This window comes from Mus musculus, chromosome 12, assembly GCF_000001635.26.
Source record: "Mus musculus strain C57BL/6J chromosome 12, GRCm38.p6 C57BL/6J".
NCBI lineage: Eukaryota > Metazoa > Chordata > Mammalia > Rodentia > Muridae > Mus > Mus musculus.
The window spans coordinates 102254087-102268208 of NC_000078.6; the positions used below are offsets into that span (position 1 = coordinate 102254087).

Consider the following 14122-nt stretch of genomic DNA (forward strand, 5'->3'; position numbering starts at 1 on the left):
AGATGAAAAGATGAAGACAGCAAGGTGCAAAGTGCTCAACGCCATGCCTGCTACTCTCCCTGGGTTCATTATTACACTGCCATTGTCCTAGCTTGACCCTTATCCCCGGAAGAGGTGATGGAATTGTTCCAGGCTGCCTGATACCAGAGCTGATATCCCCTGCCCCCTCCCCGTTCCCCTGTACTGGCGCCATCCCTGCTGTTGGTTCACCTTCCTTATCTGGTCATTTTAAGGATTACAATGGACTAAAGTTTTGGGTGATCCTGATTCTTCCAAGTGACTTGATGAGGACAATTCTTTGGCCTCAGCAGCTTAAAGTCATACCAAGGTTAACTTGAAACAGTAGAGCAAGGGTAGACTAGCAGCCGTGTAACCCAATGTCTTTCTCTCCCACTCCCTGTTCTACCCCACACCCCCTTGCAGAGGCAAAAGGCGACAAGGCTAAGTGGGTGTTCACGTGGCCCCTCATCTTCCTCCTGTGTGTCACCATCCCCAACTGCAGCAAGCCCCGCTGGGAGAAGTTCTTCATGGTCACCTTCATCACGGCCACTCTGTGGATTGCCGTGTTCTCCTACCTCATGGTGTGGCTGGTGAGTGATGGGAGCCCCTGCCTAGTGTCTTCCAAGCTGAGGTCCCACCTGAGGGCAAGCACCGGCCTTGCTGACCTCAACCTCTTTCTCATAGAGTGTGGTATTAACAGAGCACTAACATTTCCTGCTGTGTGCCCAAGGGTAGACCCTGTTCTTTGTTCCCTCTGAGGTGGGAATGGGCACTGGGAGGGGAGACATGCAAGAGACTGCTCTGGGGTTGGGGGATGAACAAAGTAACCGGCCCCTCATTTCTAGGGTCATCAGAAGAATATAAAGGAAGGAAATGATATCAGTGAGAGGTAGCCAGAACTCTCTGTCAAAAAGCTGCCCCTTTCTGTGTGCCAAGCACACAGCACAATTTTGTAGAAGCCCAGTTTTAGCCTGATAGCAGACCCATGAAATAAGTACTTTTAGCATCCCCATTTTACTGATAGAGAAACTGAGGCATGGAGAACTCACAGTTGTATGAATAGCTGGGGAGAGTTGAAAACTAGTGCAGGTTTCCAGCAGGGGGCCTAGGAGCAACTAGAGAGGACAGGGCTGGATTTCCATTCATTGGGAAGGGCATCTATCTGTCAGATGCTTGCAGAACATTAAGTCATTTCCTTTGCTTCCTAACACAGAGGCCCACAGGAGGGAAGGTGAGCAGGGCTTGTGAGGCAGTGGGGCCAGGAGAAGTTCTCTGTGGGCACAAGAGCCCCTTACCCTTTACCCTAGAGCAGTGCTCCCAACCTTCCTAATGTTGCAGCCCTTTAATATAGTTCCTCTCGTTGTGGTGACCCCAACCATAAAATTACTTTTGTTACTACTCCATAACTGTTATTCTGCTATTGTTGTGAATCTTAATGTAAATATCTGATATGCCACCCCTGTAAATGGGTCATTTGACCCCCCCAAAGGGCCGAACCACCCCCCCCCCCAGGTTGAGAACCACTGTATAGGAAGAATGCAGGTTAGCAGGAAGGATGGGCTGTGGGGAGCCACACAGGGCCTTGCATATGCTAGGCAAGTACTGGATCACTGAGCCACAAACCCTGCCCAAGAGAATAGATTTGAAGCCTAGCTCTACCTCTTAAGACCATTCAAACTGAGCAGGTGACTCACTGACCCAACTCCTGGAGCCAAGCAGAGCCCCTCTGTGAAGTTGGGGTGACCACCACTGCCTTTTAAGGCCATTGGCCTATTGTTAGGCACCCTGCTCCCCACGAAGCCACCACCTCATTTCCCTTCTCCCCAACCCTGTGTGTGCAGAACATAGCTGTTAGGATCCTGAATAGCACATGGAATGTTTTTTGTGGTTTTTTTTTTTTTTTTTTTTTTGGCGGGGGCGGGGGGAGGCTTGTTTTTCTGTGTTGGGAAAAGAGCTTGATGTAGTTTCTACCCACATCCCTAGAAAAAGACACCTCTCAAAAACGATAACTGTGCCTTGAAATAACTGAATCTCGTCTCTCATTTCCCTCAGTAGAATGAGTGTAGCCATCTTTATGTTTTAAAGGGACCGGGTGATGTTTCTTACTAAACCATGTTCCCAAAACATGACAAGTTAAAAAAAAAAAAAAGAGTATGTTGCGACATTTGAGTAGGGATGGGGATTAAAGATTTTGTGAGATTCTTCTCTTATTACGGAAAATGGGGTCAGTAGCTCTCAGTGGCAATGAGCTGGGACACTCCCACCTCCAGTATCTTCATTTACAAATCCGGCTTTTGTTTAGAAGACCAGACTCCTAGCCCAGGTTAGACTGGGGGCATGAGAGACACCCTGCTAGGCCAGTCTGACCTGTGGGAGGGCTTTGAATGTTGATGGCCTTGGTTTAGAACTGTCCTGGGGGTAAGAGTGTGTAAGAAGAGAGTGTCTCTGAGCTCACTTTGACTCTAAGGTGTGCCTTCTCTGGTGGTCCATGCTTATGGATAATGTCCTAATGAGGCTCCAGGGAGAAGTGAAGCACAACTGGGGACACTGGAGAACAAAGAGAAGCTCGGAACACAGCTCTGCTTCCTGTTTAAAGTCTGCACGTCTGGAGGCTTGGAGTACAGGCCTTGAGTCCAGGGTAGAAAAAGACCCATGTGATATCCCTGACCCCTGACCCTGGAGCATATGGGCATACACACAAATTGTGTGGATTATCTATTCCTCCACCCTGCTCCTTCTTAGCCATATGGTTCAGTAGTTATAAAAGGAGAGACAGTTCTAGGAACTCCATGGTAGCTTGATGTCTTAATTAGGGTTTCACTGCTGTGAACAGACACCATGACCAAGGCAAGTCTTATAAAGGGCAATATTTAATTGGGGCTGGCTTAAAGGTACAGAGGTTCAGTCCATTATCATCAGGGCAGGAACATGGCAGCATCTAAGCTGGCATGGTGCAGGGAGCTGAGAGTTCTACGTCTTCATCTGAAGGCTGCTAGTAGAAGACTGACTTCCAGACATCTAGGGTGAGGATCTTAAAGCCCACTCTCACAGTGACATATCTACTCCAACAAGTAGATATGTCACACCTCTAAATAGTGCCACTCCCTGGGCCAAGCATATACAAACCGTCACACTCGGTTACTACTCTTAAGATGTCTAGAATCACCTAGATTCTTCAAAACTCATCATCACAGCTAGTGGCTTGTGTGGACTTGATCATGATAGATCGGTTGTTCCTGTCCCTGTATCCCATCCCCTTCCAAGGCCAGGGCATGTTAGAAGTGTGTATTGTCTCATAAAATGGGGTGTATTTGTCCCCACTCAAGACCAGGAGTACCTGGTAGTGTGTAGGACCCACCCTCAGTGTAGCCAGTATGTTCAAACCCATCTGAAGTTCTTTTCCCAGGGCTCTTTTTGTAACGCACATGTACCAGCTGAACCTGGCACTTGGGAAGTGTTGTTAGTCTGGAGCTCTCAGAACCCTGAGATCTGAGTGCTCTCATTTTCTTGTCCCCATAGAATGCAAACAATAATTGAAACAAGAGGAAACATTGCACCAGGAGCATGTGGTACTGGCTTGGTACTCACATTACACTTCCTTGTTTCATCCTTGCTACTGAGCCCATGAGAGAGCTGAACCTCAGGGAAGCAAGTCCGTTTGTCCAGAGTCATACAGCAGTGGCTAGGACTGAGATCATTAACTAGTCCTGGTTTTGTTTCTGTTGCTGTGAAAAAATATACCTGGACTAGAAAGCAACCTAAAGGAACTTAGGACTGCATCACATCCACACTCAAGAATAGAGAAAAGTAAATATATAAATGCTTAGTACTTGGCTTTCTTTCTTTCTTTTTCTATGGTTCAGGACTCAAAACCTAGGGAATGGTGCTGCCCATAGTGGGCTGGGTCTTCCCTCTTCATTTAACACAGTTAATCAATCCCCTACAGGCATGCCCAATGCCAACCTCATCTAGACAATCCCTCAATCTAGACATTCAGAAAGATACTACCTTTCTGGGTGATTATAAGGTTGCCTTAAATCTGTCTGTCTCTTTCTTTTCTTTTCTTTTCTTTTCTTTTCTTTTCTTTTCTCTTCTTTCTTTCTTTCTTTCTTTTCTTTTCTTTTCTTTTTTGCTATAATGAAAAACTATGACCAAAGGAAATTGGGAAAGAAAAGTTTATTTGGCTTCTACTTCTACATCACTGTTCATCATTGAAGGAAGTCAGGACAGGAACTCAAACTGGGCAGGAACCTGGAGTCAGGAGCTGATACAGAGGCCATAGAGGAGTGTTATTTACTAGCTTGTTCTTTATAACTAGCTCAGCCTGCTTTCTTCTAGAACCCAGGACCACCAGTCCATGGATGGCACAACCCACAATGTGCTGGGCCCTTCCCTATCAATCACTAATTAAGAAAATGCCCTATAGCTGGATCTTATGAAAGCATTTTCTCAGTTGCGGTTTCTTCCTTTCTGATGACTTGTATCAAACTGACAAAGCTAGCCACAACAACTGAGATGTGATCAATTCTAAGGGCCACCACTTCTCTAAAAGGAGGCAAGCTGCAGCTGCAAGATAAACCAGGGTGGCCCAAATGCCTCCAGGGCTTTCTATCTGTCTGCCCAAACTCTGCAGCCAAGGGCTCCAGCCAGCTTTGAAGTGTCGTTGTCTCAAACACTGTCAACTGTGTGACTGCATTCAAGATCTCAAGAAGCCCTTGATGGGACAGATTTGAGTCTTGGAGTTTCTCCAAAGGAAGTAAAATGATGTCAGTTCAGAGACTGGCATACAGACACATTGATGGAGAGGAGCATTTGGCTGGGATTCCAATGCTGAGCAGCTGGAGTCCATGGGGGATCTGTACCTAATCTCTCTGGTTCTCATATGACATAATAATGGTGTCCTCCTCACCAGTGGGCAGTAAATCATAGCATGGGTAAGATTATGAAAGTAAGATACCTTCGTAGAGTGACTGCTATACATAAAGTTTTGATAGAAATCCAACAAGAAGCCATATCTATTAGTGAGGGATTAGTTAGAAGGCGCAGGCAATACAAATGAAATCTAAGCATTAGTTTAAAATGTGCTTAGATGAGAGTTGTGAGTGGAGAGGTATTCACGGTACATTATTACATGAAAAAACAGTTACCAAACAGATACTGATAATATGATCTGGGCACCCCCCACTTTTCTCCTAATATACACCCCCAAAACAAGATCAAGGATTCTCAGACATTTTCAAATGTGGTTCCCAGCCCAGCAGCTTGAGGGCACTAAACCTGAATGCAAGCCTCACGTTGGGAGTGAGACCCTGTAACGTGGTGCTAATAAGGATCGTCTGTGTTCTCGAGGTTGAGACCCACCTGTAGATGAAATGTGTTAATAGCAATTGTCAATGGCTCTTTAAAATTGGTAGTTAACTGTTCTTTTCACTTAATTTTATTAAAAAAAAAGTTTAATGCAGGACTGGAGAGAGAGCTCAGTGGATGAGAACACTGGCTGTTCTTCCCAAAGACCCAGGTTCAGTTGCCATCACCCACACGGCAGCTCACGAGCATCTGTGACTCCAGATCTAGGATATGTGATGCTTCTGGCCTCCTTGGGTTCTCCATGAATGTGGTTCACAGACATACATGCATGCAAAACTCTCATACGCATTTAATTAATTAGTTAATTAATTAAATGAAATAAACAATTTTAAAGAAAGTGTTAAAGCAATAAGCAGATACTGTGTGGTGGAGCCAGGGCCATACAGAAGATTTCCTTGCTGAGGGGATTGCACACACCTTTAATCCCAGCACTGGGGAGGAAGAGACAGGAGTGTCTCTATGAGTTTGAGGCCGACCTGGTCTAGAAAGCTCTAGGCTAGCCAAGACTACATAGTAAAACCCTGTCTCAAAACAAAACAAAATAAAACAAAAAACTCAAAAACCAAAAACAAACAAACAAACAAACAAAACCTATAGTTTTTCTTAAGGGGCTGAGGCTGTGGCTCAGCTGACATGCATAAAGGCCTGGCTTCAGTCCTCAGTACCACATGAACCAGGTGTGGTGCTGCATGCCTGTAATCCCATCATTTAAGAGGTGGATGGAAGCAGGAAGACTCAGAGTTCAAGGTCACCTTTGGCTCCATTGCCAAGTTCAAGGCCAGCCTGGACTATATAGGACCCACCTCAAAAAAAAAAAAAAAAGTCTTCAAAAATAAACTGTAAAAATAGCACACAGGGTAGGGAGTGTCCAGGGCCGTTACATTCTAAGTTGGCCCTGATCCCTGACCCTGGCCTCTTCTGCAGGTGACTATTATTGGATACACACTTGGGATCCCCGATGTCATCATGGGCATCACCTTCCTGGCGGCAGGCACAAGTGTTCCAGACTGCATGGCAAGCTTAATTGTGGCAAGACAAGGTATGGATTAAGCCTCAGCCCCCATCCCCCGCTGGCAAGTTCCCTGTCTCCTTCCCTGTTCCTGGAGAGACATGGACAAATATCTATCCACCCCATACAGGGCGCTGATGACAGACCAAAGAAATTCCATCCAACTCTAGCTTGGGGAACCAGGGAGTTTACTGGCTTTACTTCCAGCATGGGGGAGGGGGGGTGTGGAGGAGCCACTTACAGGAATATGGGTAACCCCCAAACCTCCCTGCATTGCTATGAGTCCCACCCCACCATGGACGATGACCTTGTGAGAGCTGCATCAAGAAGCCCACCCACAACTCCCTCCTGCATCCTAGCTGCACAGGCCCTGGTGGGCAAGAGGATGCTAGAGCCAATAGGCTTTTGTGCTACTTGGAGGCAGGAGGGAGTAGTAGGTAGACTCTCAGGTAAAGGTCTGATGATCTTCATCCCTCTCCTGCTTGAGAAGTCAATAGTCTCCCCACTCCACCCCCACCCCCTTCACCACAGGCCCCTCTGTCAATGTACTGCACTCATTTCGTCGCCATGACTACAGGGCTGAGGTTATCTCTGCTCCTTGATGGATATGGGATGGTCTTGGTATGCCCAGAAGAAAAAGCTATACTCTGACAAATACTGAGATGGACTCCCTTAGATCTTTCAAAGTGCTTTCCTATGTGGTTGTTTTAAAGGAGACATGTCCTGAGGTTACAGTGTGGGACGGGACAGAGCCTCCACCTAGAAGTCATACAGCAAATGACTGATTATATGCTTTAGTTACTTTTGTTCTGCTGCGACCAAATTACTCCACAATACATAAAAGAAGACAGCTTTATCTTTGCTCGTGGTTTCCAGAGAGCTCAGCCCATCACAGCAGAAACTGCAGGGCACACAATGTGGCATTGGGCATGGGTGGTAATGAGTATCCACATGGCGGTGGATCGGGAACCAGAGGCTGGAAGTGGTGACCCAGTGTCAAAACTTAGGTTCCACTTCCCAGCGGCTCCACAATGCATCTAAGGAACAGGTTCCTCCATCTGAGGAACAAGTGCTCAGAACATGAGGCTGATGGAAACATTGTAGGTCCAAGCCATAACATATGAGAGCCATGTCTGACTCAGGCAGGCATCGTAGGACTCCCAGACACTGGCTCTGTCTGTTCTCCTGAATTCTAGAAGATGTGAAGTGTTTTGCTTTGCGTATGGGCTTTCTTTGGGGTTTAGGAAGTGACCCAGGTGGAACAAGATGGAGGCTGGAGAGGGCAGTGCCAGGGAGAAGAGTTGGCTCTGCAAATTAAGGCACATTTCTCCAAGAGATTCAAAGGCTGAGAAGACCTGAAGAGAAGGCAGTGTGAGAGCATGTAGGGAGAGTAGGTAGGCAAGTGCCTGACAGAATTAGAGGTCACTGGAAGCAGCAGCTGAGGGGAATGGAATTTACTTGGGTGACCTTTGCCCTTTCCAGGACAGCTCCACACAATTGAACTTACCTTACCGGAAGTTTGACGCCAGGGCCCCAGGGCCTGTGGGGCCTATGCACTCTTCACATTCCTACTCGATTCCGTGTGAACCACACCTCTCTGACTCGCTTGGCCTGTAGCTGTGTCCCGCTGTGGGCTCTGTTTCTGCTGTTATGGGCTGTGTGTCCCTCTGTGTATCTGCAGCCACATTTCCTGCTTACAAGAACAGCTGGATTAGAGCCCACTTACTTCAGTATAACTTTATTTATTGGCATCTGTAAAAATTCTAAACCCAGTCACAGCCAGAGGATCTGGGAGGTCATGAATTAGAGGCAGGGTAGGGACAGCTCCTTGCACAATACATCGAGTGAGAAGAAAACTGAGGGTCACGGGGGCCTCTCAGACATTCAGTCACATGAGCCTAGGGGAAGTCAGTCTCACATAGTCCACAGCACAAAGGTAACAAAGTCTCCCCTGAGTGGAGCTAAGGGAAGACAAGGCAAAAGGATGTTTTCCTTAGACACAAGCAGGAAGTATTGCAATTCTAGACGCCTCAAGGTCCCAATGGGCTCAATGAAGGGTCTCATTTAGGAACAGGGATAAGCAGGGTTCTATAGCAGGAAACTGTTGCACAGTAGCTACAGTGGAAGAAATGTGTGTGAGGCTGAGGCTTGGGGTGCCAAGCTGTCCTAAGTTAATAGTGATGTGATCGACAGAACCCAGTCCACATGGTCAGAGTAGAAGGGTCTCTATGACAAAGGGTTCGGAGCCCCATTCAGAGTCAACTGTGTGAAGCAGGGAATCACAAAGGTGCTCTGACAGGAGCATCTGCACCAACCTCCATAGGGCTCCCTACAGGCAAAGCCTGGCAGGTATTGACTGGGGCACCCCCAATGACATATCCAAACCCGCAGATCCTACACAGCCATGCTCAGTCAGCACCTGCTTCTTACAGAAACCCCAGGTGACATGTGCACTCCTTAAGGTGTGACTCACACTTTCCAAGGCTCCTCAAAGAGTTACTTATCTTCCCGGCTACCTGTGCAGCTCTGACAGTTGCCCTGAGAAGCACTCAACCCCTCCTCTCCAAATTCCAACATCTTTAGCCTATCCTCACCAGGTACAAGGAGTTGGTCCCAAGCACATTCCTTCATGGGACCTGAGGCTGGGAGCCTGCTAGACCAGAGTCCAGACCTCAGAGCCCTAAGCTGCCAAGATTCTAAAATTTTTCACACCAGGAAGGAAGAGGCATGCACTGGGGTTGGGGGTCATCAGAGAACAGCAATGAGAACACAGGAGGGGAGGTCTGGCTCACAGGAGGATGGTGAAGATACAGGTCTGGATGCTGAATGGGCTTCTGATGAGTGTCACAGCTACCTAAGTGATGTTATGTTTGTAGACACTTGTGTTCCAAGGTTGGGCCTTCTGCTCACATTTGTGGGTGCCAGGTTACAACATCAGAGTTCTGCCAACTCTTTTCTTAAAGTTGTTCTAGTTCTTCAAGAGAGGAAGTGCCTTGGCTGTGTGATCAACAAGGTCTTGGACAGTGGGGCAAGAAGGGGATTGAACAATAGCCTCTGTCTGGAAAGAGAAAGGTCATCATTCCAAAACCACCAGAATGTAAGATCTGATGCTCTGTGGACCCAGAGAAGGACATGGATACCACTGTCCAGGCACAGATACAAATCATGGCTTGGTAGAAAGGATGTGGGCCCAGCATCCTGAGGCTGAGCCTCTAGCAAAGGGTTAGGCCTTGGTCACCTGCCACATGAGAGTGGTGGTCCCACCCAAACCCAGCAAAGCTGAGAGAACTAAAGGGAGCAGAGCCTGCGGTAGGCCCTTGAGCACGGCAGCTGTCAAGTCGGACAGGAGAATAACGGAGGAGCCTGTGTTCATTTGCTAAAGCCAATGTTGGCAGGGGGACTTAAACAGTATTTACACCTCACATTCCTGAAGGCTGTAAAATGAAGGTCAGGATGTGGGCAGGGCTGGCACCTTCTGGCAGCTATGAGCCTTTTCCTCTCCCAACTCTATTTGGCCACCTTTGTGCTTGCATGGTTTTCTCCTATGTACTGTTGATATCTGGATTTCTCTTTTCCCTAGGACTCTAGGACCAGGACTCAGCCTAATGCCTTCATCATAGCCCATTGCCTCTAAATAAGGCCACATCTGAAGTGCTGGTGTGGTGTCAGGACATCCACGTACAGATCCCACCCACAAAAGGAACCTTTAGGTCTCATGAAAAGAAGGAATCTTAGACCACACAGATATTTTACAAGCATAGAGCCCGAGAAGGACTCCCCTTCTTTTGAACAGCCCCGATAGAGGGGTTCAGAGAGGGAATGAGGGTTCCCTGAGATCCACTCCTGATGGAAGGAATGTGTTGCTTATTCTCCAGGTCTTGGAGACATGGCAGTCTCTAACACCATCGGAAGCAACGTGTTTGATATCCTGGTGGGGCTTGGCATCCCGTGGGGCCTGCAGACCATGGTTATTAATTATGGATCCACAGTAAGTCCTGCCACTTCCTGAAGAAGTGCATAGGTATGTTTCAGAGGGAGGGACGAGGCTCTCTCAGTTCCAGCCTGGAGTTCTGGGGAGATGTGCTACCCTTTGCCCTTTGCATCCACTTTCTTCGATGGCGTCTGTGACAGCCTAGCCTGCAGGAGGAAACTCATGCTTACTGCATCTTCCTCGGTGCCTCTTCCTTTTGCATAAGCCCACCGTCACCTGTCCCCATCCCAGTCCACTTCCTGATGAACCAAGTGCAGACTTGCACCCATGGCTCCCCATTTGTCATAAGGCTCTGACTATCCTGCATCCATCAGCAGGAGCCCTGTTTCCCAAAAGAGAAAATGAATACTCTGAAGGTGGGGCTTTTAGAATAGACTGGCCGACCAACTCAGAGATTTGTGGCTCATGTGCTTCACTCTCCAGGTGAAGATCAACAGCCGGGGTCTGGTCTATTCCGTGGTGCTGCTGCTGGGCTCTGTCGCTCTCACTGTGAGTTTTTGTCATTTCCAAACTGGAGCACCATGAATACTTCATTTCATGCAGCTCAGCCTGGCTGGGCACATCTCCCTGTTACTTGCCCTCCAGGGTGAGGGGCAAGCCAAGGACATGTATATACTTAAAGATACCCCAAAGCAAGAGCAACTGCAACCGCTGTGGTACTTTATCCTGAGCAAGTAAGGTGTCACCAGGGGACCTGGGAAATGACCCTGGTCAGTTATGGCTTGACCAAGCACCCATGTGATCAAAAGAAGGGGTCATAGTGATGCCCAATTGTAATTTCATCCTAGGGAAAGCAGAGACAAGCAAATCTTTAGGGACTGGACATCCATCTTAGCCAAACTAGAATATTTCAGGTTCAGTGAGAGACTGTCTCAAAAATAAGGTGAATAACATTTGAGGAATGACAGCCACGACTGTCCTCTGACCTCTACACGTACCCACATACATGCACACATGCACCCACACATGTGTACACACACACAAATACAAACATATCACTAGGGTTGTCATGTCACACAATTACATTTCAATTCTTTCTTTTTCTTTTTTTTTATTGGATATTTTCTTCATTTACATTTCAAATGTTATCCCCTTTTCCAGTTCCCATTTCAATTCTTTCTGACTAGTCCAGGGAGAGAGAATTCTCCACACTCGCTGATCTGACAATAGTGGACATGACAGTCCTCAGAACAATGAGTAATTACAACAAGGTCCTCCCTGCTCTCATGCGCAGTCCTATGCTGTGCATTTCATAACTATGGTATTTTATTTAATTCTCACCAGCCCTCATGAGGAAGGTACTATTAGTCCCATTTTGCAGAAAAACTCAAGGCTAAGACATTAAGCAGAATTGGGGTTTGAGGCCAGCTTGTTCTGTCTTTACAGAGCTCTCTGCTTGGTGGAGGCAGCTGTGGTCCAGCCCAGGGAAGCTTTGATTCAGGGATAAGAGCTAGGGCAGTGGGGCAGTGGGGGTGAGAGTAGGGGTGGGGGAGCTTGTTCTCCCAACATGTGGAAAACAGAGTGAGGCCCCAGCAGAAGTTTACCCAGAACGGCTCAAATGAGCCTGGGAAATCTGCTGAAGAGTAAAGATTATGATGCCAGGTTCCGAGGCAAAGGTGGAGATCTGGTTTCCTTAGAGAAGGGCCATGGTAAGACCATGTTGTACCCCGAGGAAGTGACCTGTCTCATAAGGGAGGGCCAATTCGTGAGAGTGGCTGCTGTAGATTCAACCATAGCATGGGACAAGCCTCAGAGTCTAGTCTTAATTGGACCAGAATCTTGTCTACATTTTGTAGAAAGAGTTTTAGAGTCCACACTGTTACTGTTTGGTAAAGTGTCCCTTGGATCTCTCAGCCCCACCAAGCCTAGTTCTCCCCCTGTCTCCTACCAGGTCCTTGGTATTCACCTCAACAAATGGCGCCTGGACCGGAAACTGGGCATCTACGTGCTGGTCCTCTATGCTGTCTTCCTGTGCTTCTCCATAATGATAGAGTTTAATGTCTTTACCTTCGTCAACTTGCCCATGTGCAGAGAAGACGACTAAAGCTGAACCATTGCCCAGGAAACTGCTGTTGCCACCGAGATGCTGGCGTCCTCTCTCTCTCTTTCTCCACACAGGTCTCTACTGCCGTGGCAGCCACTGTCAATTCTTTCATGAGCTGGAAGGAAGGGCCACCATGGTCTTTGTCTGGTCACGGGCCAGGCTGATGGGCATCTGTTCCCGCATGACAGGGTCCAGCCGTTATTTGAGCAGCTCCACAGACTCTTGGCTACCAGCTGCAGGGATGCATCATATCTCTTCTCTCTTGCACACTTTAGTCAAAAGGACTTCTGTGTGCTGTTTGTCTTTCTGTTACATGGGCAGCCTCAGAAATGAGTCAGCCTGTGAACATGAGGTGTCCTAGGTGAGTGCAAAGTAGGTCCAGAGGCAAGTGTCACCTCTGGGCCTGGAGAAAGCAGACTGTGTTACCATGACTCTGCTGGGAACACTGGAAGAGACAAGGTATCAACCTGCAGGGGCTTCCAACCACTGCAGTTATAGGAAAACTAGGAAGAGTGGAAACATAATTTCTCAATAGAAGAGAGAAAAGCAAGCGAATACTGTTATCCTTTTTATTGACACATTCAGAAACTGAGCAATGAAATATTAAAAATAAAACATCACATATAGATCATCATACTTGAAGAATATCATTCCACTCAAAAGAATCATTAACAGGGAGCAAAAAGGTGACCCTTGGAGAAAAATTAACCCTCTGTGTGTCATCCCATGCTGACTCCGAGACGATTTGGTTTGGAATATAGAAAAGGTGGAAGACCGCCCAGAAATAGGTGCTAACTCAGAGACACAGTGGGGAATGTAGTCACAGCTACACATTTCAGACCTTAGGATGCCATGCCCTGTCCTGTCGGGTTTGTAACTTCTCTGTTAATGATCTGCTACAAAACTACCCCATTGAAAGACACAATGTTTATATTGTTTATATGCCCAAGCAATTGCAGAAGTGATGGTTACGGACAAGAAAAGAGCTTCAGCAAATTGCTCTCTCTGGTTAGCTGAAGCCAAGTATGAAAAACGTACCTTAGAATTTTTAGAGCTAAGTCTTTTCAACTTCAGAGTTTGCTACAACAAGCAAAGCCAGGGATGGGAGATGGACCCAAACATAGGAAAATATGAAACAATGTTTGACTGCTTTGTAGCTCTGAAATCTCTGTGTAATGGTTTCCTGACTATAAACCATCCCTGGGTTCTAATGAGAAAGCACAAATTAATTTTATATAGTGAGGTTCTTATTTTTTTAATGTTTCTATTGCAAAAGTCTATCAGATCTGATGCACTTTGAATACTGAGATATTTTGCACAGTAGAAGGCATGGGGTGACCCAGGGTAATGAGAGAAGGGCTTTTAGTGATTTTAATATCGGTGGCTACTGTAAATCTAGCAGCCCAGTCCTTCTGGGCCCATGGTGGAATCTGTAGCAATGTTCTCTGAATTTCAAGGGACAAAGCGTTCAAGCTTGTGTTCCTTAAGTTCCCTTAGCAGAACTGCATTGAGACCTCGCTCCCATTACCAGCCTTCTATTCGGGGTTCACATCAGTATTAGTAGCTCGCCTAAGTCGGCTTTGCTCTTTGTCTATCTGGGTGAAGTTGGTGGTCTTCAGAGTGAGGCAATGTAATCTCCCTTAAAAAGAATAGCTGATGGGCTGAGGGCAGGAGCCTGAAGGTGCCCCAGTGTAAAGTCAGCGCAAGAGGC

General features: G+C 47.1%; 1 protein-coding gene across 2 annotated transcripts in view; it reads left to right on the top strand.

Moving 5' to 3' along the window:
• The window catches only part of Slc24a4 (solute carrier family 24 (sodium/potassium/calcium exchanger), member 4), a 138407-nt gene extending 125360 nt beyond the window's left edge, over positions 1 to 13047 (top strand). For both annotated transcript variants that reach the window (NM_172152.3, NM_001362345.1), the window contains exons 13-17: positions 424 to 590; positions 6292 to 6406; positions 10252 to 10364; positions 10791 to 10856; positions 12259 to 13047. In NM_172152.3, the coding sequence (NP_742164.2) occupies positions 424 to 590; positions 6292 to 6406; positions 10252 to 10364; positions 10791 to 10856; positions 12259 to 12411 (614 nt within the window). In that variant the 3' untranslated portion in view covers positions 12412 to 13047. The remainder of the gene's footprint in view (positions 1 to 423; positions 591 to 6291; positions 6407 to 10251; positions 10365 to 10790; positions 10857 to 12258) is intronic.
• Positions 13048 to 14122: the final 1075 nt, after the last annotated feature.